Below are 24,334 nucleotides of genomic sequence, written 5' to 3'. Positions count from 1 at the left end.
ATACTGAATCTTTCCTGCTAAATCATTGATTGTTAGGGAGAATAAAACCTGCAACCCACAAACATTTGTGTTAAAGTATAAATAGTCCTTGGCTTACAACAGTTCATTTAGTGACTGTTCAAAGTTACAACATCACTGAAAAAAAGTGACTTATGACCATTTCTCACACTTACGACCGTTGCTGTATCCCCATGGTCATGGGATCAAAACTCAGATGCTTGGCAACTATATGACGGCTTCAGTGTCCCAGGATCATGTGATCTCCTTTTGCGACCTTCTGACAAGCAAAGCCAATGAGTAAACCACATTCACTTAACAATCATATTACTCACTTAACTATTGCAATGATTCACTTAACAACTGTGGCAGGAAAGGTCGTAAAATGAAGCAAAACTCACTCAACAAATGTCTCACTTAGCAATCTAAATTTTGGGCTCAGTTGTGATCATAAGTTGAGGACTACTGTAATAGGAACAACTTCAGAATATCAGTTTATTTCAGAAATGTCTAACAGCATAATCTATGACCTCCTGGCTAAACATTTAAAAGCCTTTTCATCAACAGAGATAAGTGTGCAGTGTGCATGTCAGTTTTCAGACTGCTGAAGATGTTGGCAAAAGATCCAAGCAATGAGCTGATGTAGGCTGCCTCACCTGCATAGAAACAGCAGGCCTCTTCCCACTTCTTAGCCCCCTCCACCATAGGCACAATCAAGGGTTTATTGACTATTCATAGATGCCTTATCTGAAAGAACAGCAGTTGCTAGAACTCTTGTGTATATAGTAACCTTAGCCTTCCTTCTAGTGAATCTTGGAACTCTGCAGAGAAGGAAGGAGAGAGACAGGATGCTGGACGTTGTGGCTATACTTATGGAAGACTTTATAAATGAAAATGGGGTTGAATTGTGTCATTTCACAGAAAAAAAAACTTGTTTGGTTTAAGGAGCTGCAGACCGAGCTGTGAAGAAATTGAGATGTGATGAGTGAAATGTGATTTGGAGCACATGCGGACATACATGAGGGCGTGCATGTCAGGAGCACCTTCAGCTAAGCATGACTTTTCCCAGGATCATGCATCAGCTGCTGAGGGCAACTCCATAAAACCTAAGAATAGAGTCAACAGTTTTAAGCTGTTGCTGACAAATACAACATGTGCCCCCATTCTTGTTCTTAATCCCATTTCCCACCCCCACACACCCTGATCTATGCCCAACCTGAACAGACAGGAGCTATGTTGGTGCTCAATGCTTCCTGATGTTTGCTTTTGAAAGTGAAGCCTTGCACAATCTATTATACATTGTCTTGAACACAGCTAAAGATCTCAAGCATCAAGAGAGAAAGAAACATTAAATAACCTTGTTTGCCACAACTTTGCTATTAATTAAAATCCCGTAATACGTGAAAATAGATTTTTAGATTAAACAGTGCTCACAGTATTTATTTTTTGCAAGTGTAAGTATTTTGAATTTTCATACTAGATTTCTTCCTACTGATAGATAACCCTCTATGTTATTTATATTTTCAATCCAAGCTGTGAGAGCATCAGTTTCAGACAGGGGCACAGAGAAGGATACAGTCTTTACCCTTAAACAGAGTTTTTCCAGTCAACATTTCTGCCATGATACAACCAACAGACCAGATGTCCACTGTTTGAAAGAGAGAAATATACGAGAAACGATTTAATGCTAAGGTTTGAAATAGCAGTATTAGAAACACTTTACGCATGCTTGTAACAGATCTGCTTATTTACAAGTTACATTACTGTACCTTTAGCCATCAGACCTGGGCTGCAAAAATCCAGACAACTTGCAGCCAAGAGATATAGAAAAGTCTAACTCTTTGCTGCCATCTTGTGATCATCCAGATTTTTTCAACATAAAACTGATAGTCCAACTTGTAATATTATCTTTTATTATTCTTATTTTGTGGTTTTGAAATCCTCTTTAAGTGCTATACAGCAATGAGCTATTTTGCACAAAGGAAGCTTTTCCCCAACTTGCTGCAAACACATGCACACGTGCGCATGTGCGCGTGCGCGTGCGCACACACTCACACAATGGGCTGTGTCTAACATAATTCCTAGCCAGCAACTCTCTGACCGTGCTTGTAGAGGATTGGGGAGTTGAAGAGCAAACCATTTTGAGGACACTATAATGGGCAAATGTGTATTCAGATTTTTTCTATTGTAATTTGGTTACACAAAATATATGGCTGGCACTTATGGTTTTTTCAGATATTTTAGCTTCATTTTATTCAAAGGTGCTATTATAGGAGAAATGCATTAGACCAGGGCTGTCAAACTTCTGGCCCGCGGGCCGGATGCATCACACACTGGCTATACCTACCCCCGGTTTAATTCCGATATGTCAAGTGATGCTGCCATGATGACCTGAATTTGACACCCCTGCATTAAACTAACAAAACAACTTTTTCACAGTAGTAATAGTTTTGTCAACAGCTGCATATGAAGCACGGGTGTCCACATATCACAATGCAATTGAGTTAGAAATTACTCATGCTGATCAATTAACCAGGAGACACAGAACAAGATTCTTTTCTATTCTTTGCAAAATCATTGGACTGAATTAATCTGAGTTTTAGGAATTAATAGCAGTGAAAATAAAAATATGTAACACACTCTGTGGTAGCTGTCTGCAGTTTATGGAAAGTGACAATTCAAATTAGATGAAATCTTTTATGCATCTATCTGGGTATAAGCATCACTGAAAAGAATACAACTTCTCAGTAAGCAAAGTAGGAGAAGCCATAGTACTTTAATTAATGTTTGCTTGAAGAAAAGTAGACTGCATACTTTGGGCATATCATTTGCAAAGCTATATACTATGTTTTACAAACTAATTATTGGGCTCCTACAATTTGAATGCCACAGTTTAAGATAATCTGAATCAGGTCATGCTGTGAGGGTTTGTATTGTACTTATTGAAAAAAGGGGAAAATTAAATACATTAAAAATCTCATAGAAACTCCAGAGTTAGCCATTAATCCACAACTTACTAAGAATTCCCCAACACAGACAGACCCAAATAAATAATTTAACCCACCAGTCTGGTTGTAATGCATCCAGTTCAGAATCACTTCAGGTGCTCTGTACCAACGAGTTACAACGTAGCCTGTCATCTCTGTGTCTGTATGCCTTGCTAAGCCAAAATCCAAGATCTAAAAACATGAAAAATTGTTTTGTGCAATGAGAAATTTACAGAGCGGTGTTGCCATGTACCCAAAGCAATAGCAAAAAAAATAATAATATTTTTTTTCCAGAAGGTTCCATAAAGTTTCTTAAGTGCTTCCTAGAAGCAATAAATTGCTATTACAAAGCCATCACTGCTTTTTAACACAGTGGTGACTAAAAGCACGTTAGCTTTAATGATGCCAGCTGAGGGCCTTTCCCCATTGTGGAGCCAAAGGGCAATCCACCCATCTTTGAGTCAGCAGGAAACTACACTGGCTTGAAATGTGCTGCCTAATTACAATGCCTAGCCTGCCTCTGTTGCCATCTGCTCTAAGTCACCATCAGCTTGTGTTGTCTTGATGTTGTGGGTACAGCACGTGATAAGCCAACAATTAGTTGATCCCTCTGGCTGTGCTGACCTCCCTCTTCAGCATGTCACCAGTCACAGCACTGTAGCAGGACAATGTCTGTCATCTCTCCTACCTGTGCCCTATCCCCTGGCATCCCAGTCTGTCATAATCCATGTGGAATAATCTTTTTTAAGAAAAACAGGCTGGAATCAAGAAGAACTCTGAGTCAAAAAATAGCACTTATTCAGGGCTGCCCTCTTCTTCCTTCTTTAGCTATATCACAAATGCCAGTTTTCAGTGTTCTGTTATGAGAGGCAAAAGAGGGGTTGATGCTATCATTCCATGCTAATTTTGCCTTGGATCAAAGTAAAGGCATAGAATTAAAGACGTTTCAATACTGCACAGTGCTATTGTGCAATTCTGATAAGTCAATGGCACTACACTAAAATGTCCAGCTGCTAGAGCAGAACTGGTGCAGAAAAGGGTGACAGGAAGGGGGAAGATGTGCCTTCATCACCTGAAATGGTCAATCGTAATTCTCTGAACACATCTTTTACCTCTGTCATACAGTGGTGGAAAAGCATAACAATTTTTGCCCATCTTAAAGTCTGTCATTAAATGCTGTTGGTATAAGGGGAAGAAACTGCTTTAGCTGGGGATAATTTAAAACAGCCTCAGTCATGGGCTGGGGACAAGAGGAAAACAACCTAATGGGAACAGACAAGCAAGAGCAGCATTGCCAGGGCATGTTTATAGCATGACTAAGTACAGGTGGGAAAGGCCTAGAGGGAAACCAGTTCTATTTCATTTTTTGAGTGTTATAATCTTGTTTAGCCAAGACTCATATGCTTTGCCAAAACTCATGTTCTAAAGATTTGCCAAGCCTAGCTATAAATCAAGGGCAGAAAGTATAGCAATAGCATTTAGACTTGTATACCATCCCATAAGCTTTACAGTGCTCTTTGGGCAGTTTGCAATGCTGGCTTATTGCCCCCAACAATTTGGGTACTCATTTTACCGACCTCGGAGGGCGGCGTCAACCTTGAGCCCCATCAGGACTGAACTACAGACTGTGGACAGAATTAGCCTGCAATACTGAATTTTAACCTCTACCCCACCAGGATTCTTTCCTATATACTCCATTGTACTATAGAAAGAGTACTGACAAATCATTTAAGATGCCATTATTATGCAAGTCTAAAACTGAGAGTGGGATGTAAACTGCATTAATATTACTGTGGATTTAAATTCTGAGCCTCTGCAGTATAGGTTTAAAACAGAGGACATCATTAAGCTCTAATTATATGTATCTTATGTAATGTAAGGATTCTTCTTGGTGAAAGTTCTTTGTGAACATACTTTTTTCCCTAATTAATAAAAATATAATTTTTCTGAAGGAAAGAAAATAGTTGGAAGAAATAATAGGAAATATGGGAAATTTAGATGATGTCATCTAAAATTCCATTTCAAACAAAGCAATTGCTTAATAAAACACAATAAATGTGTTACCACTCAGGTGCACTTTAAACTGGCTGATTTAAATGAATCTAACTTTAGATGGCCCATCAAAATAAGTAGGTGTTATTTCCAAATGATGTGTTGCAAAGGAAGGTGCACTGAAGATTCAGAACAACAGTCAAACCAACAACGCAGTCGACTTTTTCATTAAACAAAAACAAAAATCCTACCTTTAATTCACAGTCTTCATTCACTGCTAAATTGCCTGGCTTTAGATCCTGCAGTATACAAAATTAGAAAACTCCATTGTCACTATCACAATTCGATCCTATGTAATAGATAATTACATAATAAACATGTTCTTTCCTCCCATCCCACACATTGGGTTTGCTCCCTAACAAGCACTTAACATGATCCAGGCTGTCTGATGTCCATTTGGTCCTCAGCGCTGAAGAAGCAGTTTCCCTGGCTAAAAATTAGAATGTGACCAGCCAGGATATTCAAAGGAAAAATCTGCTACTGATTAGTATATAGAATGTCTACCAGGGAGGTGTTGTAAGGTTTAGTCATTCTGTTCCATTAATCTTTTTTCTACTTTTTGATTCACATGATTGTTAATCTATTGACTTCATGACTACTGGCTGCCACCAAAGAGGTTGTTTTTCTTAATTGCATGTTAATGATCACTTGTATTTGTACAGCCTTGATGCACCTGCTCCCCCACATAAGTATTACTGAAGCCGAAGATGTTGAAGACACATGTTGAATTATAGTGTCTCTTACATACATCCAAATCACTTCTCTCAAAATGTTTGTGACCCGTTGATCTGTTGGCTAGTCATCCTTTCAACCCATCTGCCACGTTTGTATCTCTTTGCTGCCATCTCATTGTTAACCGGATCTGTACATCACTGTATGTGGAAGCCATACCTCTTCTAGGTTACCTTCTGGGATGGGGTGAACTTTTCAAAGAACATCCTGTGAGAAAGAGAGGCAGGGCTTCCCCAAAAGCAGGCTGTCCATTGGGAAGGGGAATGTAGGCTGCAAAGGTGCAAGAGCCAGGTCTATTCAGTTAACCTTTCAGTTAGGTGCATTAAGCCAGGGATAGGCTAGTCAATTTGAGGTCTTTACAGGGTCTATATTGGCCAAGTTTGGCTAAAACACCACTGAAGAAAGATGTGCAACCCATATGAACCAGATGAAAGGAAGGATCCCACAGTAGAACTGCCAGCCCAAAGGTACTGGAGCAGGGAAGGAACGTAATACATGACATCTGCCCGCCGAAGCAATGGGCTGACTATCAGATGGAGGCTGTGTTGCAAGGAAATGTCCTTGGGGAAACACTAATGGGGTATGCTTGTGCTACAATAAGGAACTGTGTGGATGAGCTCTTAAACCAGGGGTCTCCAACCTTGGTCCCTTTAAGACTTGTGGACTTCAACTCCCAGAGTTCCTCAGCCAGCTGGCTGAGGGACTCTGGGAGTTGAAGTCCACAAGTCTTAAAGGGACCAAGGTTGGAGACCCCTGTCTTAAACTGTAATCCAGTTCCCACTAATTTAATAATTTTCTTTTAAGCTCAAAAATTAGGAACAACTTAGATTGCACTCTTCTTGCTGGTTGACAGAGGGTTTTTAACTCACTTAACAGCTCTAGCAATATTTTGGAAGGAAGGATACCAAGCAGGAATCTTCCTGCTTTGCCTATGAGTGCTCCACTGCCGTAGATGTTCTACCAATAGAGTTGTGGATGTCACAAAACAGCAGTGGATTTGCCGGATCCAAATTTCCTTACTCTTCTTAACAATTTTCTCCCAAACAGCCGATGCCACATTGGCAAATTGCCTTCCATTTCATTCAACAGGAGTGGGGCGGGGAAGAAAACCTGTTTTTCTATCTCTCCCTGTTGTTGTGCTGCTGCAGCAGAATGACAGAACAGAGGGGATAGTAGTCATTCTATAAAGGCTTTTCATTTCCCAATTCCTCTGTTGTAATTATTAAGAGCTAAATTCCTCTCCTTCGCCACAATTAATGTGAATATAAATATTCTCTGAGACTCCAAGTATTGCGCATCTGACTATCTTTGCAATTGCATGGTATGTACTAATAGGACAGTGTGACACATTTCTGCTCCATGTGTTCAACCAGGTAAGTATTCTTCCTCTTTGAAAGGTACCTAAAAGTCTCTCTCTCTCTCTCTCTCAGTTCTGTAATGTTTTCATTGGATTATTTCCATGTTTTAAAAACTGGCCTCAGGGCATGCACGAGGTCTGTCTAGTGATGTCTTTGGCTTGGGTGACATGTAATATGTTTTCCTCAGGCAGTTTTCAACTGCCATATAAAAAGGTGAGCCAACAAGTTGGATTACAGGGTTTGATGCTGAAATGCATGAGAGAAATGTCAAATGAATTATATCTCAGTTGGGACAGAATGTATTTTCTAAAGTGAGATGCGCCTTGTAGCTACCAGCTTCCACCAGTAGCAGGAGACTGGAGAGGCAGAAATTCTTACGTGAACATTGCACCAAAACTTGTGTTTATTAAAACATTGGCCTGAGCATCATGTGGGGTATGATCTTGGCCCTGCTCCTGACCACAAAAAGTTTTGGATTGGCGCAATGAGTTTTTTTTCCTTTCTGAGGACAGATATGTACAATTGGCCAGGTTCCCATATTAATATGGTTCGCTAGTCTTTAGCTTAGCATATAAAGTGGGAAGCATTGCTAAATAAATCCTGATTTAGTTAATTAATTCTATATTTGTAAATATATGGAGAACATCTTAACTCTTCTGTTGTTTTCCAACTACTGGGTTATTTTATAAGGAAGAATCAGTGGGTTAAGAAATTTAGCAATTTCACACACACACACCCTCTCTCTATATATATATATTCTTGCAAATGTATATAGCAAAATATATAGCAAAAATATTTATACTGTCAGTGTGTTTCTCCACATTAATATTAACAAAGGAAACAAGGAATTTCCAAAGTTGGGGATAGGATGATATCAGCTGAATAGGATAAGAGGGGCTGTCGTTGTTTGCAACATGCTGGTGGGCCAGAATTAGGATATTGACACCAACTACCAAGAGGCTTCTAGGACTAGGGAGATGTGCAGGTTCTCTTCTGGGGGGACAGAAAACAAAGGTCATTTGGTTTCAGCACAGCAATAGAGATTAGGCGATCTTTTTACATACCAAAGAGGATGGAAAAGATTGACAACAAAAGCAGTTTAGCAATATGCACTAGTGCAGTCTTCCATAGCTTGGGGCCAGTGGTGTTTGAGGCTGGGAGATTATGGGAGCCACACCTGGAAGGCACCAGGTTGTAGAAGGCTGCACTGGTAAGCTGTACACTCTAGAACAGGAATAACTTTAAAAAGAACATACCCTGTGAATGATTCCAGCAGAGTGAATATACTGCAAAAGAAGAAAAAGACCACGTGAAGATTACATACAGCCTCCTCCATAATTGATATTAATCACAGATTCCCTGTGATAGAGCATGTTCTATAGCAGGGGTCTCCAACCTTGGCAACTTTAAGACTTGTAGACTTCAGCTTCCAGAATTCCTCAGCCAGCTTTGCTGGGAATTCTGGAAGTTAAAGTCCACAAGTTTTAAAGTTGCCAAGGTTGGAGACCCCTGTTCTATAGAATAGAATTTTTTATTGGCCAAGTGTGATTGGACACACAAGGAATTTGTCTTGGTGCATATGCTCTCAGTGTACATAAAAGAAAAGATACGTTCATCAAGGTACAACATTTACAACACAATTGATAGGGTACACAAAGTATCTTTCTATGTGGATTGATTATCTCAAAACAACCCTTAGAAAGTGGAAAGACCATTTATACCAAAAAGAAAAATAATCCAATAGAAATATTCTAGAATTCCTCAGAGCTTCTTGTCAACAAGCAAAAGCAACCCTGATGAGGCCTTCTTTTTTTTTGTGAGAGGGATTCTGGTGAACTCTTTCCTTGCAACTTTCTCCTTTCCTCATTTTTGCTAAGTCATGAGCTCTGGCAATCTTCTTTACTGATGACCTTTTCCTATGCTGAACGACTAGCCCTAGAATACCCAGGAGGTGTGGTCACCACTGGATGGGCATGATAGGAGGGGTGAACGAAGGTGAGGACACTGATAATGAACAATTCAATACAGAGATAATAGCCATCTTGCTTATAACCAAGCTATCTTGGCTACAAGCCAGATGCTGTGGATGGGAATGATTTGTACTTCAGAAATGGGAGATGCTTCTGAGAAGAGAAACTCCAGGTACTGTAAATGATGAGGTCCACCTCATGTGGACATCAGTATGCAAAGCAATAGGCCAAGCAAACCAAGGATTTAAGGGTCTCTGTATCAAAATTCCAGAAAGTTTAACAATCAGTTCTTGAAAGCATATCCCTGGATATAATCATGCAAGAGGTACGTGGAAGTCCAAAAGGCTAAAGCACAAAAGAATTTTAAAGTAATAAGGGAAGTAAAAGCAATAAGAAGGTTTTTTTTTCCTGGCCATTTCAATAGTAAATGAAGAAAAAGGAAAGAGCTGAGACTACTTGTTAGAGAAATGGTAATGTAGTAGAAAAGGTCCCTTTCAACATCTTTTTCTTTCTTTCTTCTTCCTTGTGATATTTTTATTCCTTGCTCTATTAAAAGACAATTCCCTCTAGGGAGGAGTGGCAATCTGTTAGGGAGCATGTGACTTCTGTGAACATGTTTAAATCTCCAGGTCAGACCAGCTGCATCTGAAAATCTTGAAAGAGCTTGCAGATGTTACCTCCAAGCCCTTTTCTATGATCTTTGAGAAAATATGGAGAATGGAGAAGGGCAAATGCTGTACTGATCTTCACAAAGAAGTAGGGTTGGGGAGGGGAAGGGAAGAAGGACCAGAATAATTACCAACCAGTAAGCCTGTAATTGACACATGACAAAACTCTGCAATAGATTATTAAAAAGCTGATTAAGGAGAATTAAAAATAAATAACTTGCCAGAAGCCAGCAAGTATTCATCAAGAAGAAATCATGTCACATGAAATTGATATTTTTGGACAAAGCGGTTAATTTATTTGATTGTAGGAATGTACCTTGACTTCAGCAAACCATTAGCCCAGGTTTGTCATAAGATCTTAATAGAGCAAATGGCACAAAGTTGACTGGCTTATGCTGCTTTTAGATAGAAACAGAGCTTGTACAATCATACCCCATGAGTGCCATCATGCCAGTGACTCCCTATTAGGCTGGAAGGAATTATTGCAGGGGTGCGTTATTCTTTTACTACATCTACTTTCATTTTAATAAAGCTTCCTAAAGCAGGGGTCTCCAGCCTTGGTCCCTTTAAGACTTGTGGACTTTAACTCCCAGAGTCCCTCAGCCAGCTTTGCTGGGAGTTGAAGTCGACAAGTCTTAAAGGGACCAAGGTTGGAGACCCCGATCCTAAAGAGAACTTGGAGAGATTCATGTTTAGGAAAAATGTCTTTCAGATAAAGCAACTATCAAAGATCTGATAGGGTGATTGTGTGTTGTGTTGAGGGTAAGTGTCAAGTGGCATATCACCAGGGTTAGACGCTGTATATTTATAACTATCTAGAATGAGAGGTTAGAAAAAAGTAATCATCATAGTTGTAGATAATAAATATATGAGAGAGAGCAAATGCCTTAGAGCAGGGGTCTCCAACCTTGGTCACTTTAAGACTTGTGGAATTCAACTCCCAGAATTCCTCAGCCAGCATATACTGCTTGATTGGTCAGGGCCCAGGGATGCTAAAGTTACAGATCCATGTACTTCATGATCTCTAAAGTTCCTCTCACTCCTTTCAATCCTATGATTATATGTTCAAAATCTATTAAAATATGTTGTCACTACAAAGCTACTAAAGAAATGAGGTGATTTGGCAAAAGTGGCAGAAATTTATTTCTGTTCTGAACTTTTCTGAAGTTACTTACCTTCAAGCCTTTCAAAACCTGGTATATCAGATACTGAATCTTTTCCTCACTGAATTGGTGTCCCATTATCTTTTGTAAATCTGTCTGCATGTATGGCATCACCAGGTAACTAAAAAAATTTAAAAGTTAAGTATCAGAAAAAGATGTAAGGTATAATATCTTGGAGTTATATAGTTCACCAGAAATAGTAGCTAATTCATGCTAAGACTCTTACCAATTTTATAAAATCCCATTTCTGAAAATAAGAGTACAGGGGTGTATTTTAGAACCAGGAATGGGAACAATAGCTTTATCTCCTTAAACAAAATACAACTTAACTTAATCTTTTTACTGCAACCCATAACAAAATCACCTGAACTTCTCTGAAACCACTATGTCTACTGTCTTAAATAAGTCTATTGTCAATAATAGTTTAGTTGATGTGAGACTCACACTGCTGGCTTTTCAGATCCATTTAATCTATGCTTTTCAATTTCTGACTCTGTGTTTATCCATACAACACAAGGGACTACCAGATGGAATAACTATTGACTGGCAGCTAAGGCCCACTTGATTTGCACTGACTTCTTATGTAGTTATTAATTATATAGAAGTAAGAGTCATCTTTGAAACCCTTAACTATGGTACAAACCATAGCACAAACATTTCCTTATGATATTGCTTTTAATCCCCAACCAACACCTATGGCAGCTTAAAGTAATCTTAAAGTGAACTGTTTCAACTTAGAGTGGTGTTCTCCATCTCCTCCCAACACAATTCTTGCTCTGGATACATTCTAGCATGCTTCATTGATGATATGGATGATGGTCAGGATTTGGAACCTGTCCAGATTCTAGTGGCCATCTAAGCTGCTATGGGTTAGGTTAGCCTCTCACCCCCAAATCATGGGGATTGCCCTCCACGGCAGTGGTAGGATTCAATTTTTTTTACTACCAGTTCTGGGGGCATTGCTTGGTGGGTGTGGCATGGCTTAGTGGGCATTGCTTGGTGGGCATGGCAAGGGAAGGATACGGTAAAATCTCCATTCCCACCCCACTTCAGGGGAAGGTTACTGCAAAATCCCCATTTCTGAAAATAAGAGTACAGGGGTGTATTTTAGAACCAGGAATGGGAACAATAGCTTTATCTCCTTAAACAAAATACAACTTAACTTAATCTTTTTACTGCAACCCATAACAAAATCACCTGAACTTCTCTGAAACCACTATGTCTACTGTCTTAAATAAGTCTATTGTCAATTTAATAGTTTAGTTGATGTGAGACTCACACTGCTGGCTTTTCAGATCCATTTAATCTATGCTTTTCAATTTCTGACTCTGTGTTTATCCATACAACACAAGGGACTACCAGATGGAATAACTATTGACTGGCAGCTAAGGCCCACTTGATTTGCACTGACTTCTTATGTAGTTATTAATTATATAGAAGTAAGAGTCATCTTTGAAACCCTTAACTATGGTACAAACCATAGCACAAACATTTCCTTATGATATTGCTTTTAATCCCCAACCAACACCTATGGCAGCTTAAAGTAATCTTAAAGTGAACTGTTTCAACTTAGAGTGGTGTTCTCCATCTCCTCCCAACACAATTCTTGCTCTGGATACATTCTAGCATGCTTCATTGATGATATGGATGATGGTCAGGATTTGGAACCTGTCCAGATTCTAGTGGCCATCTAAGCTGCTATGGGTTAGGTTAGCCTCTCACCCCCAAATCATGGGGATTGCCCTCCACGGCAGTGGTAGGATTCAATTTTTTTTACTACCAGTTCTGGGGGCATTGCTTGGTGGGTGTGGCATGGCTTAGTGGGCATTGCTTGGTGGGCATGGCAAGGGAAGGATACGGTAAAATCTCCATTCCCACCCCACTTCAGGGGAAGGTTACTGCAAAATCCCCATTTCTTCCCGATCAGCTGGAATAGAAGGGGGCAGGGCCAGTCAGAGGTGGTATTCTCCGAACTACTCAAAATTTCTGCTACCGGTTCACAGAACCTCTGCTCCATAGTCATTTCAATTTGGGTTGCAGTAATCACCAGAGACATAGCTTCTACAGAGGTACTTGCCTATAGAATGTCAATTGGCACTTCCTGAAATATTTGTCAGATGTTATGCAGGCTTCTTATAAAGACAGGCTTAATGCCCTTTTGAAAGAACACTAGACTTATTTTTCAAAAACAAGATTGCTGCTCAGTGCTGCAGAGAAGATTGACTTAATCTGGGGAAGAGAGTTGGATTTTGCTAGTTGTGTCAATATTGGGTGCATTATGGATCTTCTGCCAATAGGTATCTTGTATAGTTCTGTATGTTATTGTTTCTATCACTGGGACAAGGGGAATGACTTCTATTTTGACTTCATTATTTTGTCTACCTCTGAAAGCCCTGTTGACAGCAGTTTCATTCTCTCTTATTACAAATTAAAACCAATTATTGATTGTCCTTTCCTATTTCACTCTATGCCCCACTTCCATTCAATTTCAGAAGGATGCTAGACCCATGTTTGGAAATAGTAGAACTGGCAAGAATATCAGAAAACAATAGCAATTTTTAAAAAAAAAATGTACTCACAAGTTGTACTCTGCACAATGTGCATTAAACATATAACTATGTGTTGTTTTTGTATAAAGACTTTTAAAAAAATGCCTAGTCCATTTTTACATATATTTGAATATTATAGCTTCATATTTTGCTTTATATGTTGCTGCTGATATGTTGTTTTTCTTTTACATTTATATGATTGGTTTAGACTTTGTGCAATTGTTTAGTATTCATTGTTCTTTCAAGGAATATAAAAAGGGCAGTTGCATAACATTACCAGAAAGCACATCCTAAGCTAAATATTAAAAGTAACTGTACCAACTCTTATGGAAAAAATCAGTTGCCTTGAAATGTTAAAAAAAAAAGTCATCTCTATAGATTTTACTCTGCTAGTCGTTGCCCTAAAATGTAGTAGTCTTTATTAAAGGCATTTATGTAGAAGCTATATTGTGTCAACACAGTGTAAAATGTTTCGCATTTTGAATCATGCATCAAGCAAGTTTCATAAGATGACCTATGATGTCTCTTCCAATTATGTTTTATGATTAATTAATGAACATATCATAAATATCTCCCCAATCAAATATCTCAGATTTTATTAACTATTGCCCATCCCATAATACAGATTGTATTCAAAGTCCTGATTGGCTTTTGTGTGACACAGATTGCTCTCAGCAGGCAATTTTTTTGTATAAATATTAAATATTAAAACATTACAAGGATAAAAGATTGTTATGGGATGCCAATTCTGGTAGAAAGCATATTCTCCTCCCATGTCATCTATTTTCAAATGTAACTCTGTCATCAAAGTTCCATTTGAAAAAATGCACAGCAGGATGAAAATACCATTTCTTCATTTGGGAAATTGAGATCCAATGGAAGCAGTTTTAAAAAAATGTAAACAGAACATCTGATTATGAGTAGCAATTGTTTCATTAGATTGGCCCCAGAAAGTTTCTAATTTAAAAGCAACAGTTAAAGACAGAATTTTCAGGATGCTAAATTGTATGTAAAAACTAATGTGTACTTTGCACTAACAGCAACAAAAACAAACTAGGAATTGACAAAATGTCCATCTGCCAATTGTGAAACTCCACACTGCTTGTATCCACACATATAGTATGCTGTTACATTACAACAGAAGTTCTTGGGAAGAATTCGATATGTATGAAAGCCAATACCAACTAAAGAACTGGCAGTTGTGATTTCATATTTTTGTGTAGATGATAATAATGAGCACTTTGTCTATGCTGTGGTCCCACCAGTTCTTTGTTGCAGATAAATAGCAATATTCTATATTGCCATTTACATATTTATATATTGCAGATATTCCAATGCACCATTGTTGCCACTTTATCATGTTTGTTGTTAGAAAATGAAGAAACTGAAATGAAGACAAGCCATATAACACCATAAACTTAACAAATTGTTGATTTTAAAAAGACAAAAAAGTCTGGATAATGGATATGGCAGTACCTGAAGATAGGAGAAGAGAAGAGAAGAGAAGAGAAGAGAAGAGAAGAGAAGAGAAGAGAAGAGAAAGAACTGGAGAAAATTACAAAATATGAAGACCTGCAATTCTTTTGACTGTGGCAAAAGAAAACAAAGACAGTATCAATAGTAGTAGCCACCTTGGATGCAATACCAAAGCACCATTTGAACATCAGCAGTGTCAAAATTGCTATCGGTCAATTGCAAAAGGCAGCTTTACTTGGAACAGCTAACATCCTGTGACAATATCATTAATACCATCAAACAATGACACCTGCCTATTCCAGGTAAGGACTTGATAGATGGATAAAAATACCCAATCCAGTATAAACATTTGGCTGACTGTGCAACCAACTGTAATATCATCAAGCAACATCTACCTATCCTAGGTCCTTGGGAAGGACTCAGTAGGTGGATAAAAAAATGCCAAATCCAGTCTAAACATCTGGCTGACTATGCAATTAACCATCATCATAATAAAAACTGAAAAAACAGTTGAACACCTAATTAGCTGCTGCAAGAAGATCACACAGCCTGACTACAAAGAATGGCATGATAAAGAAGTAACAATAGTGCAGTAGAATATCTGCAAGAAATACCATCTGCTTGCAAGCAAAAACTGGTGACATCACAAAACAGACCAAATAATAGAAATTGAATAAATTGAAGGAACTTTAGAATTCAAACAGACCAAGACCTGCCACACAACACCTTAGACTGAACAATTGTTGATAAGAAGGACACAAAAAAATCTAAATAGTGGATCCACTATTTAATAGCAACAGCAGAATAGAATAGTAGAGAAAAACTGGAGAAAAATCACAAAATACAAATATCTGCAAATAGGAGTAGAATGACTGCGGCAAAAGTCACACCTTGAATACAGTCCCAAAACATCTGGAGCATCACTTGAAGACAACCAGCATTGACAAAATCATCATCACTCAATTGCAAAAGGCAATTTTACTTAGAACTGTTTACATCCTGTGACGACACCTTTAATATCACCGAACAACAACATCTGCCTATTCCAGGTCCTTGGGAAGGACTCAATAGATGAATACAAATGCCAAATCCAGTCTAAACTTCTGGCTGATTATATGACCAACCATAATTTATTAAACCTGCATACCACCCGACTATCAACTATTCACAATAATAAAACATTACAATAAGATCACTAAAACATAAAAGACAAACACGGTGAAGTGAGAGGTATTACTCTTCCTAACCAAAGACCTGGAAAAACAGCCAATTCTTCACAACTCTTTTAAACAATAGTAGGATAGGCGCCATCTGGATCTTGGAAGGAACCTTATTCAGGAACTGCTACAAAGAAAACATGCTTCGATCTTTTGGAAACACACTTCCAATAGGTGACATTGATTAATTGAAGGAATCTGGAGCACATCAAGATTGCAGGATTGCATCAGCTAGACGGATGTTATGGGAAGCATATGGTCCCTCAAGTATCCAGGCCCTTTATGGCTAGTTATTTATTTATTGCTAAACTAGGTGACAGAACCGGTATAGATTCATGTTTGAAAATAACAGATTTTGAGAGAAAATGATTAAGGGACCAAGCTGTTGTGCCATCTTTAAAAGTGATTATTTTAGAGTGGATCTACCTATTCATCAAACCACCTGAAAGCAGAACAAGGAGCAGGGGATGGAAACAAATCAAGGAGGGAACCAACTTCGAACTAAAGAGACATTTCCTGACTGTTAGAACAATTAATCAGTGGAATAACTTTCATCCAGAAATTTGTCTGAAATGGAGGAGGGTCTTCTGTTTGAACAGGGTGTTGGAGTAAAAGCCCTCCAAGGTCCCTTCCCAATCTGTTATTCTGTTATAATTCTGCAATAGAGCTATAGAACATCAGAGGGTAGAAAATGCAAACTTACAAGTCCTGGAATCCATCAAATGAAGTAGCTGAAGTGAAGACATCAAGTAATCCAATAACCTGCAGCAGAGGTAGACTCAGAATGTTAGCTTACACAGAGTACAAGTAAAAAGAACATATCTATCTAACATGATAAAAACATTCTGCTTTCCCAACCAGAGACCAAGCCATGTTTATTGGCAACTTGAGGCCTTTCTGAGCAATGGGCTGGGAGAGGGGAAGTCTTATATTTTGTGATGTTCTCATAGGAAACTCCAAGACCAGGGAATAAATCCAGGGATAGTTGTATAGAATGTATGTTTCAAATTCTGGATGCATCAATATTTTATAAATTAATTAGAGCCTGCTGCACCACAGCTGACACTTTACTGTAGCTGAGAAAATAGCAATTATAGAAAACTGCCAGCATATGTTTGCATAAGTTTCATTCTTATTAAAATTCAGGCTGGATTCCCATTCCCAAAAGGCTACTGAATTTAGAAAAAAAAAGACATTTCCATTAACAGAGTGTCATGCAAAATGATGCTGCACTCTTCCTATCTAGTTCATGTAGAGAATAGGAGATTCCAATACACTAGACTGATGTCAAGGAGATACCATGTAATAGGGATGTGTTATGTCTGCTGGAATCATGTGCTTGCTTACATAAAATAAATCAGAGTGCGAGACACAGGAAAGAAGGTGCTAGGAGTGGAATTTCTCAGATGTCATTTGCAGCCCCTTATGGCTATGTTACACTTGCCCTACAGTAAGTTAGCAATTGATAAAACTTTTGCTGTGCTAGTTAGTACAGAGCATAATTAAATTAAAAAAAACAATAACCTGTAGCTTAATGAATGCATAGCATGAAAGGACCAGATTTCTACCCAAACTACAAATCAGGCAGTAGCATTAAACCTGAAGTACAGAAATTCAGTACCTGTATCAGGCAGTAACTGCAATGCCTAGCTTCTATACAGTACTGTAAATCCACTATTGCTAAAAAATTGGGGTGGAGGGATGAAGGAAAAGGAGTTAAGAAGTAACTATCACTATCAGGATGTTAGGAACCCATCAGCAGAGTGTGAAGAAGGCTTGCTTTTACACTCTGGGGCTGCTTGGGAGTATTTGATTTATTCATAGCATATTGTAGATAATTACATTTTGCCAAGTATAATTTATCGATCAATTATGTGGCTCTTAAATCTTTCAGCAAAAATTGAAATATGATTATCAGTAGGCAGACCAGGGCATTCAGCTATGTTAAATTCATGACAAGTTATCCTTGTTATTGAAAATGAATATTATAAACTTATCCCTCTTTTCATCCGGTGCACAGAATGTTTATTGCATCTAATTTTAGCTTCAGACATACAGGGGCTACAATTTGCAGAATTCCAAAGCATCCAACATATCTCAAACTCAATCAGGTTGAAAAAGGAAATATGAGAACTTGTCATAACTGATGGTCCAAACTTACTACGGCACTGATTTGTAACTTTTGAGTCAATGTAGCAACTTGAATGAATGAGATCTGTCTATCAGACGCAGGGATGAATTTCAGAGAAGCTGTTACTGCAAGTTGTTACTCTTCTGGGCACACATATTTTGCTATTTATTTGAATTTTTGTCTCAGGTGAAGATAGAAATTATGCCTTTTCTTTCTTTTTCCCCTTCTCTTTCCCTCTTTTCCCAATTCAGTTGTTATTGTGTAAAACACGGAGAACTCTTTTGGATACAAACAAACATACAGAGAAGTAGCTACTCACATTTTCATGCTGCATGTGCTTTAGCAGTGTGAGTTCCCGATAGGCTCGTTTGGCAAAAATCTCAGACTGGAATGGACGACAGAGCTTCTTGATAGCTACTTTGTCTCCTGTTTTCTTATCAATTGCAGAACTATGGCAAATCAGAAAAAAAAAATTCAGAAGGTAATTACATGGAAGCATTATGCTGATCTGTGAAATCCTAACCATATTTATAGGTAAGAGAGTTTTTTTTCAATGAAGTTTATGGTCTAGGACGCATAACTAGGACTGCAACTTTAGCTGTACTGCTGCAGTATTTGGATGAAAATTCAATTATTTTCTGCGTATATCAATATGCCTAAGGACACTGACATATAAACTTAAGGCTTTGTTTATAACACATAGTGGTAAATGTGTTTGCCACTGCATTTTTACATGATGAAGAACCAAAGACTGCAGCCACTTCCTGAGTTATTTAACCATTCTGTTCTAGAAAACTGCATAATCTAGTTTTTGTGTAGATCTGGAATTCATCTACAAGCTCTATTAATTTGGATTACGCATGAAAATGCACTTTTATGCATTTTAGATATGGCTTATAGAAACATTTGTATAAAGTTGAGTCTAAAATTGGATCTTATGTTACCTGGGAAGCCTAGCTACATAGACACTTTTATTTCTGAATGCATACATCTATAAAAACCTATTTCTACATATATGTTATAAATTAAATGTATCAGGGTCTCTACTAGTTCTTATCAACTGATGCCTTCTAGAAATTTTAAAACTACTATAATTCTCTGCCAGCATTAGTGTATTGCAATCTGGAGAATATTAGGTTTGGGAACTACAGCCTTTCCAAATAATGGGACACAAATTCAATACCAAAAATTGTAACTTTCAAAAACTCTTCCATCTCTCAGGGAACTTTGTAATATCACCAATCAAAAAGTTCAAGGGGAGATTTTAAACTGTTGAACTATAATTTCTTAGCACCTAGTATTAATATTCACTTAAAACTTAATAAATATATAACTCTGTATAACTGGGAAGAGAAACAGGAAGAGGAGGATGAAAGTGGGATATGGACAGCAGTATTGGAAGTTAGTTTCTAGATTAGAGATCTTGGCTTGCATAGAATAGTGTGAGAATTCTTGAAGTAAAACTGAGTTTTGATTGCGCTTGTGACATTCTGGCCAAAATGTACCTGAGTTGACTATTAATATCCTTACCATTAGAAAGAAATGTCAATGAAGGTGAATGAGGTAGGAATGAGTTACTGAAGAAGAGATTGTAAAGCAAGAAGAGATAGGGGTAGGGTTAAGAATGATGAATTAACATAAATTGACTACAAAATGATCTATTCAAATCATGTATGCTCAGATAGTTTTGTCAAATGAGGAATTTTTTTTTTTTTGAGGAATGAATGCATATGGAAAAATAATTCTAAATCAAGTAAGAGTATGTGAACAGAGAGAATACTGTAATTAGATGAAGTCGATGAGATTCTGAAAAAAAAAGGAGAGAGAGATGAGAATCTTAGAAAACAAAAGACAGTGTATGGACTTATGTATGGATGTGGTGGAAAAAAGAATTTAAAGGCAGTTCAAGGGCAGAAAGGTGTGGAGAGCTTTAGTGTATTATGGTGACTTCAATTACATTTAGATTTCCTCCTCTTTTAATTTCTTGCCTTAATTATTATTTTTAACTCACTGGCTCTTACTCTTTGACTGAATTTTCTTACCCATAATGTTTATAATATTTCTTACCTAAAAGAGGAATAGTAGGATGGGTAGTTATATACCTCTGGAATACAGGACTTGGGTTGGTATTAGAATAGAATAGAATAGAATAGAATAGAATAGAATAGAATAGAATAGAATTTTTCATTGGCCAGTGTGATTGGACACACAAGGAATTTGTCTTGGTGCATATGCTCTCAGTGTACATAAAAGAAAATATACCTTCATCAAGGTACAACATTTACAACACAAATGATGGTCAATATATCAATATAAATCATAAGGATTGCCAGCAACAAAGTTACAGTCATACAGTCATAAGTGGAAAGAGATTGGTGATGGGAACGATGAGAAGATTAATAGTAGGGCAGATTTAGTAAATAGTTTGACAGTGTTGAGGGAATTATTTGTTTAGCAGAGTGATGGCCTTCAGGAAAAAACTGTTCTTGTGTCTAGTTGTTCTGGTGTGCAGTGATTTATAGCGTCGTTTTGAGGGTAGGAGTTGAAACAGTTTATGTCCTGGATGTGAGGGATCTGTAAATATTTTCACGGCCCTTATTAAATTATAAATGTAATTATTTCATTTAAAAGTCACCTGCAATCTGGATTTATTTCTGTTTTAATTAATATTCTTTATCTTTATTGCTATTATTGTTGATAGATTTTTGTCACTATTCACTGGAAAGGGAATGCATATTTTACATGCCATAAACTTTTTTTTAATGCAATGAGTGAAGCACCTATTTCATTTTTCAGAAGCAGCAGGATAAAAACCAATACATCAGTTTTGTATTTTCTGTAATACAGTATTTGCTGACCAACACTAAAGAAACTAGCCACTCAATGAACCTGTCATGTCTCATTCATTGATTCTCATGCAAGACTGGATCTATGTGGGACGGATAGACAGCTTCCTTACTCCTGAGAAAAAGCAATAGGATCTTACCCCAAAGGAATTCCTTCCAACATTATTATATTTAAATTTAATGTTTGGCAGTGTTACCTGGCATTTGTTCATTTGATTCTGAGGAAGCGATATATATCCAGGAATCTGAACTCAGTTAAAAATCCAAAATAAATGATTGTTCTTTTTATTCCCTTGATCGTAAACACAAAGGAATGGCTATAAACAAACTATTTAAATGCCTTAAATCTGTCTAGGATCCGCCTGTAGCTACAAAATGTTACATTTGACATTAGTCAGAATAAGTCAATGCACAATTAACATTTCAAATTAGGCTGTCATGTGAAAATATCTGCAAAAATCATGGATGTAAATTTTAACTTTAGATACATCTCGCTCAGAAGCCAGCATAATATAAAGAAACAAAATCACCCCACCCCACAAATATATTCTATGTGACAAAAGCATTGACTCACTGGCTCTGGCTGTTACAGCATGTCTGCTCCAGGCATTTCAGCCCAAGAACCTGTGCGCTGTAGAAGTCATTGTACTTTAACCAAAGCACAGAGGGTAGTTCAGAAAGAATAGTTTAATGTAAACAAGACTTGTCTGATAACAGTAGCAACTGGGACTGCTGGACTCAGTGTTGGGAAGTACAAAAGGAAAAAGGCCCTTCCTTCCTCCATATCATCTTATTTCATCTCAACACTCGTCCCAGGCCCTATAACACTTTGACCAGCCTGGAGAATTGTGGGAGTTATCCTAACATATTCCCAGTTGGAAAAGTGTTTTGCATACAACAGCATAGCATAATCATACTGCAAATCTTTGGCAGATTACTATCATTTTTCTCTGGCTATAAACGTTTTGTGAAAACAAGACATCATTCCATGCATTGCTATAGTCACTTTCTGTATGTCAAATATATACTGTAAGCCAAGTCCAACTAACTTGAAAAAGTGTAGTGTGAAAACTGGAAGGTTTAGTAAAGGATCTCCTTTACTAAAAAAAAAGTAAACTTATATTTATTTGATCAGCGTGAATTGTTAGGGTTCCTACAGCGTTTTCATAGTAGAGTATTGGAAATAATTTAGCTATGTTGTCTCTAGGAATCGAAAATGATGGCACATAACCATTAATTGAAAATAAGATGGTGCTAGACAATGCTCCTTATTAATTTGTCATGCCAGCAATATCTGAATTGTTTCCCTTCCAACTGCAAACAAACAGCACAGCACAGTATTTGTGCTTCACCCTGTTTAAAGATTAAAATACCAAATAATTGTAAAATAAGGGACTTTGCAGAAAAAGAACCATTGGAAACTCAGAAGGTTTCCATACACAAGGTAACTTTCAATATCTGATCAACTGACGCTTAGAATGACGTTGAAAACTGTGGCCGGAAGGAAACCAATTCTCTTTTCCAGAATGCAAATGTATGTTCACCAGGGTTAAATAAAGTGATTCCCTATGATTCCTCCTCAAAATCTAAGATTCCAGGATCCTGTATATCCATCCCCACTTCCCGCTTTGCCAAAGCCCCGAGATCCAGAAAGTCACTCACCAGACAGAGCCATAAGCCCCAGATCCTACAGGGATGATAGCAGTATATCGTCTAGGAAGTTCCCAAATTGTCTTGTTCACTTCTTGCCTGAAGAAGCCTTTTCGCCTGGGAAAGCTCATCTCCTCTGTGCCTGGAGTAGAACTCTCCAGTACACCAAGTTCCAAAGAAACTCAGGCCAATCCAGATTTTACCACACGTAAGCAGACAGACAACTTCTCTTAGGAAAGTCAACCGTAGATTTCCTTCTCAACTGTGTTGTGAACAATGAGTGTGTATGAGGAGACTTATAGCCCGCCTCCTTCTGCCCACTCATCAGCTCAGGAGGAAGGAGTCAGGTTTCAAATGAGACACTCCCCTTGCAGGTACTTTCAAAGGATCACCTTTTCTATGTGAAAGGTAGCCTTTATAGTAATAGAAATAACAGCCATGCCTGCCTAATACAGATCTACTGCTACTACCAATACTTTTTTGAAGTCTTAATAAACTTGCAGTGTAAATGAGTAAAGACATACTGTAACTTACTTTTATTCCTTGGATATTTTTTTTAAAAAATCCTTTAATAATTTTATTAAACTTATCAAAGTATAAAATACAATTAATGCAACGACAGATAATACTTGTTGATGAGAGAATGTTGGAAGTTTAAAGGCAAAAGATAGTTTCCTGTAGCAAAAATTCTGATATATGAAATTTTTAAGTCTATTTGGGATACAGTTGATTGAATAGGCAATAGACAATACTTATGTTCTCTTGTAAGAGGTGGACAGCCATGATCTAAAGGGCAAGAGCTAATCAGCTGTCAACTTTCCTGCCCGTCATACATTGTGGGTAGTTGTTTTGAGTTGCCAGTTATGTATGTTTCCTTGATCACATAATCACATGCCGATTGCGAGAGCTAGCAATTAGGTGGATAAATTAATGCAGCCTCTCATTATGAGAGGTTTGGTCATACTGAAAAATGTGTGTCTGCAGTTAATGGGTTCCTGCACAGAATGACAATCACAATTTTGTCATGCTCATGGACTGTACCATCCTTGTTCTTAAACAGAGGACATCTAGTGCTTTATAAAAGGCACACCTTATTCTAACATTAGCGTGTGTGTAGGCCAGGTTTTTTAGAAGACTGTCATGAGTGGAAAGTGGTTTTTTTTTATAGTCATCTAATATCTGAATATCTAAGTTGTATCCCAAAAGCCAAATAAACTAAATTTATTTTTTATTCTTGGGCTGTATTTTAGAGAATTTCTGCTTTGCAATTGAGTGAAAAGGTCTTTTTAAAAAAAAGTCTAACAAGTGCATTTAAAGCCAATTTTAAATATAAATTAAATGTTTTATATCAGCAGGTGGCAGCACTTGTAAAATCAATATGCTCAAGTGGAGGCTCTTCAGGCATTGTGAATGTTGAGGCCGGCCCATCTGCTGATATGTCAGCTGATATCAGAAACATGTACTAACAATGAGTTATTTTTGGCCAACAACAAAGAAGGTGGCTTCATTCTGGCAATTTAAAGTTTGATCTAGACACG

At 37.7% G+C, this 24,334-nt stretch overlaps 1 protein-coding gene across 1 annotated transcript in view; it reads right to left on the bottom strand.

Annotated features, from left to right (window-relative positions):
* MAPK13 (mitogen-activated protein kinase 13) overlaps nt 1–23,101 on the bottom strand; it is a 29,347-nt gene extending 6,246 nt beyond the window's left edge. Inside the window, exons 1-8 of the mRNA XM_058177186.1 lie at nt 22,809–23,101; nt 18,620–18,749; nt 16,873–16,931; nt 10,940–11,048; nt 8,383–8,412; nt 5,228–5,275; nt 3,062–3,176; nt 1,574–1,645 (exon numbers count right to left, since the gene is read on the bottom strand). Of these exons, the coding sequence (XP_058033169.1) occupies nt 1,574–1,645; nt 3,062–3,176; nt 5,228–5,275; nt 8,383–8,412; nt 10,940–11,048; nt 16,873–16,931; nt 18,620–18,749; nt 22,809–22,927 (682 nt within the window). The 5' untranslated portion in view covers nt 22,928–23,101. The remainder of the gene's footprint in view (nt 1–1,573; nt 1,646–3,061; nt 3,177–5,227; nt 5,276–8,382; nt 8,413–10,939; nt 11,049–16,872; nt 16,932–18,619; nt 18,750–22,808) is intronic.
* Between the last annotated feature and the right edge of the window lie 1,233 nt (nt 23,102–24,334).

This window comes from Ahaetulla prasina, chromosome 3 (genome assembly GCF_028640845.1).
Source record: "Ahaetulla prasina isolate Xishuangbanna chromosome 3, ASM2864084v1, whole genome shotgun sequence".
Classification (NCBI taxonomy): domain Eukaryota; kingdom Metazoa; phylum Chordata; class Lepidosauria; order Squamata; family Colubridae; genus Ahaetulla; species Ahaetulla prasina.
Note: the sequence above shows the minus strand (reverse complement) of the source record. Positions and strands in the feature narration are given on the sequence as shown.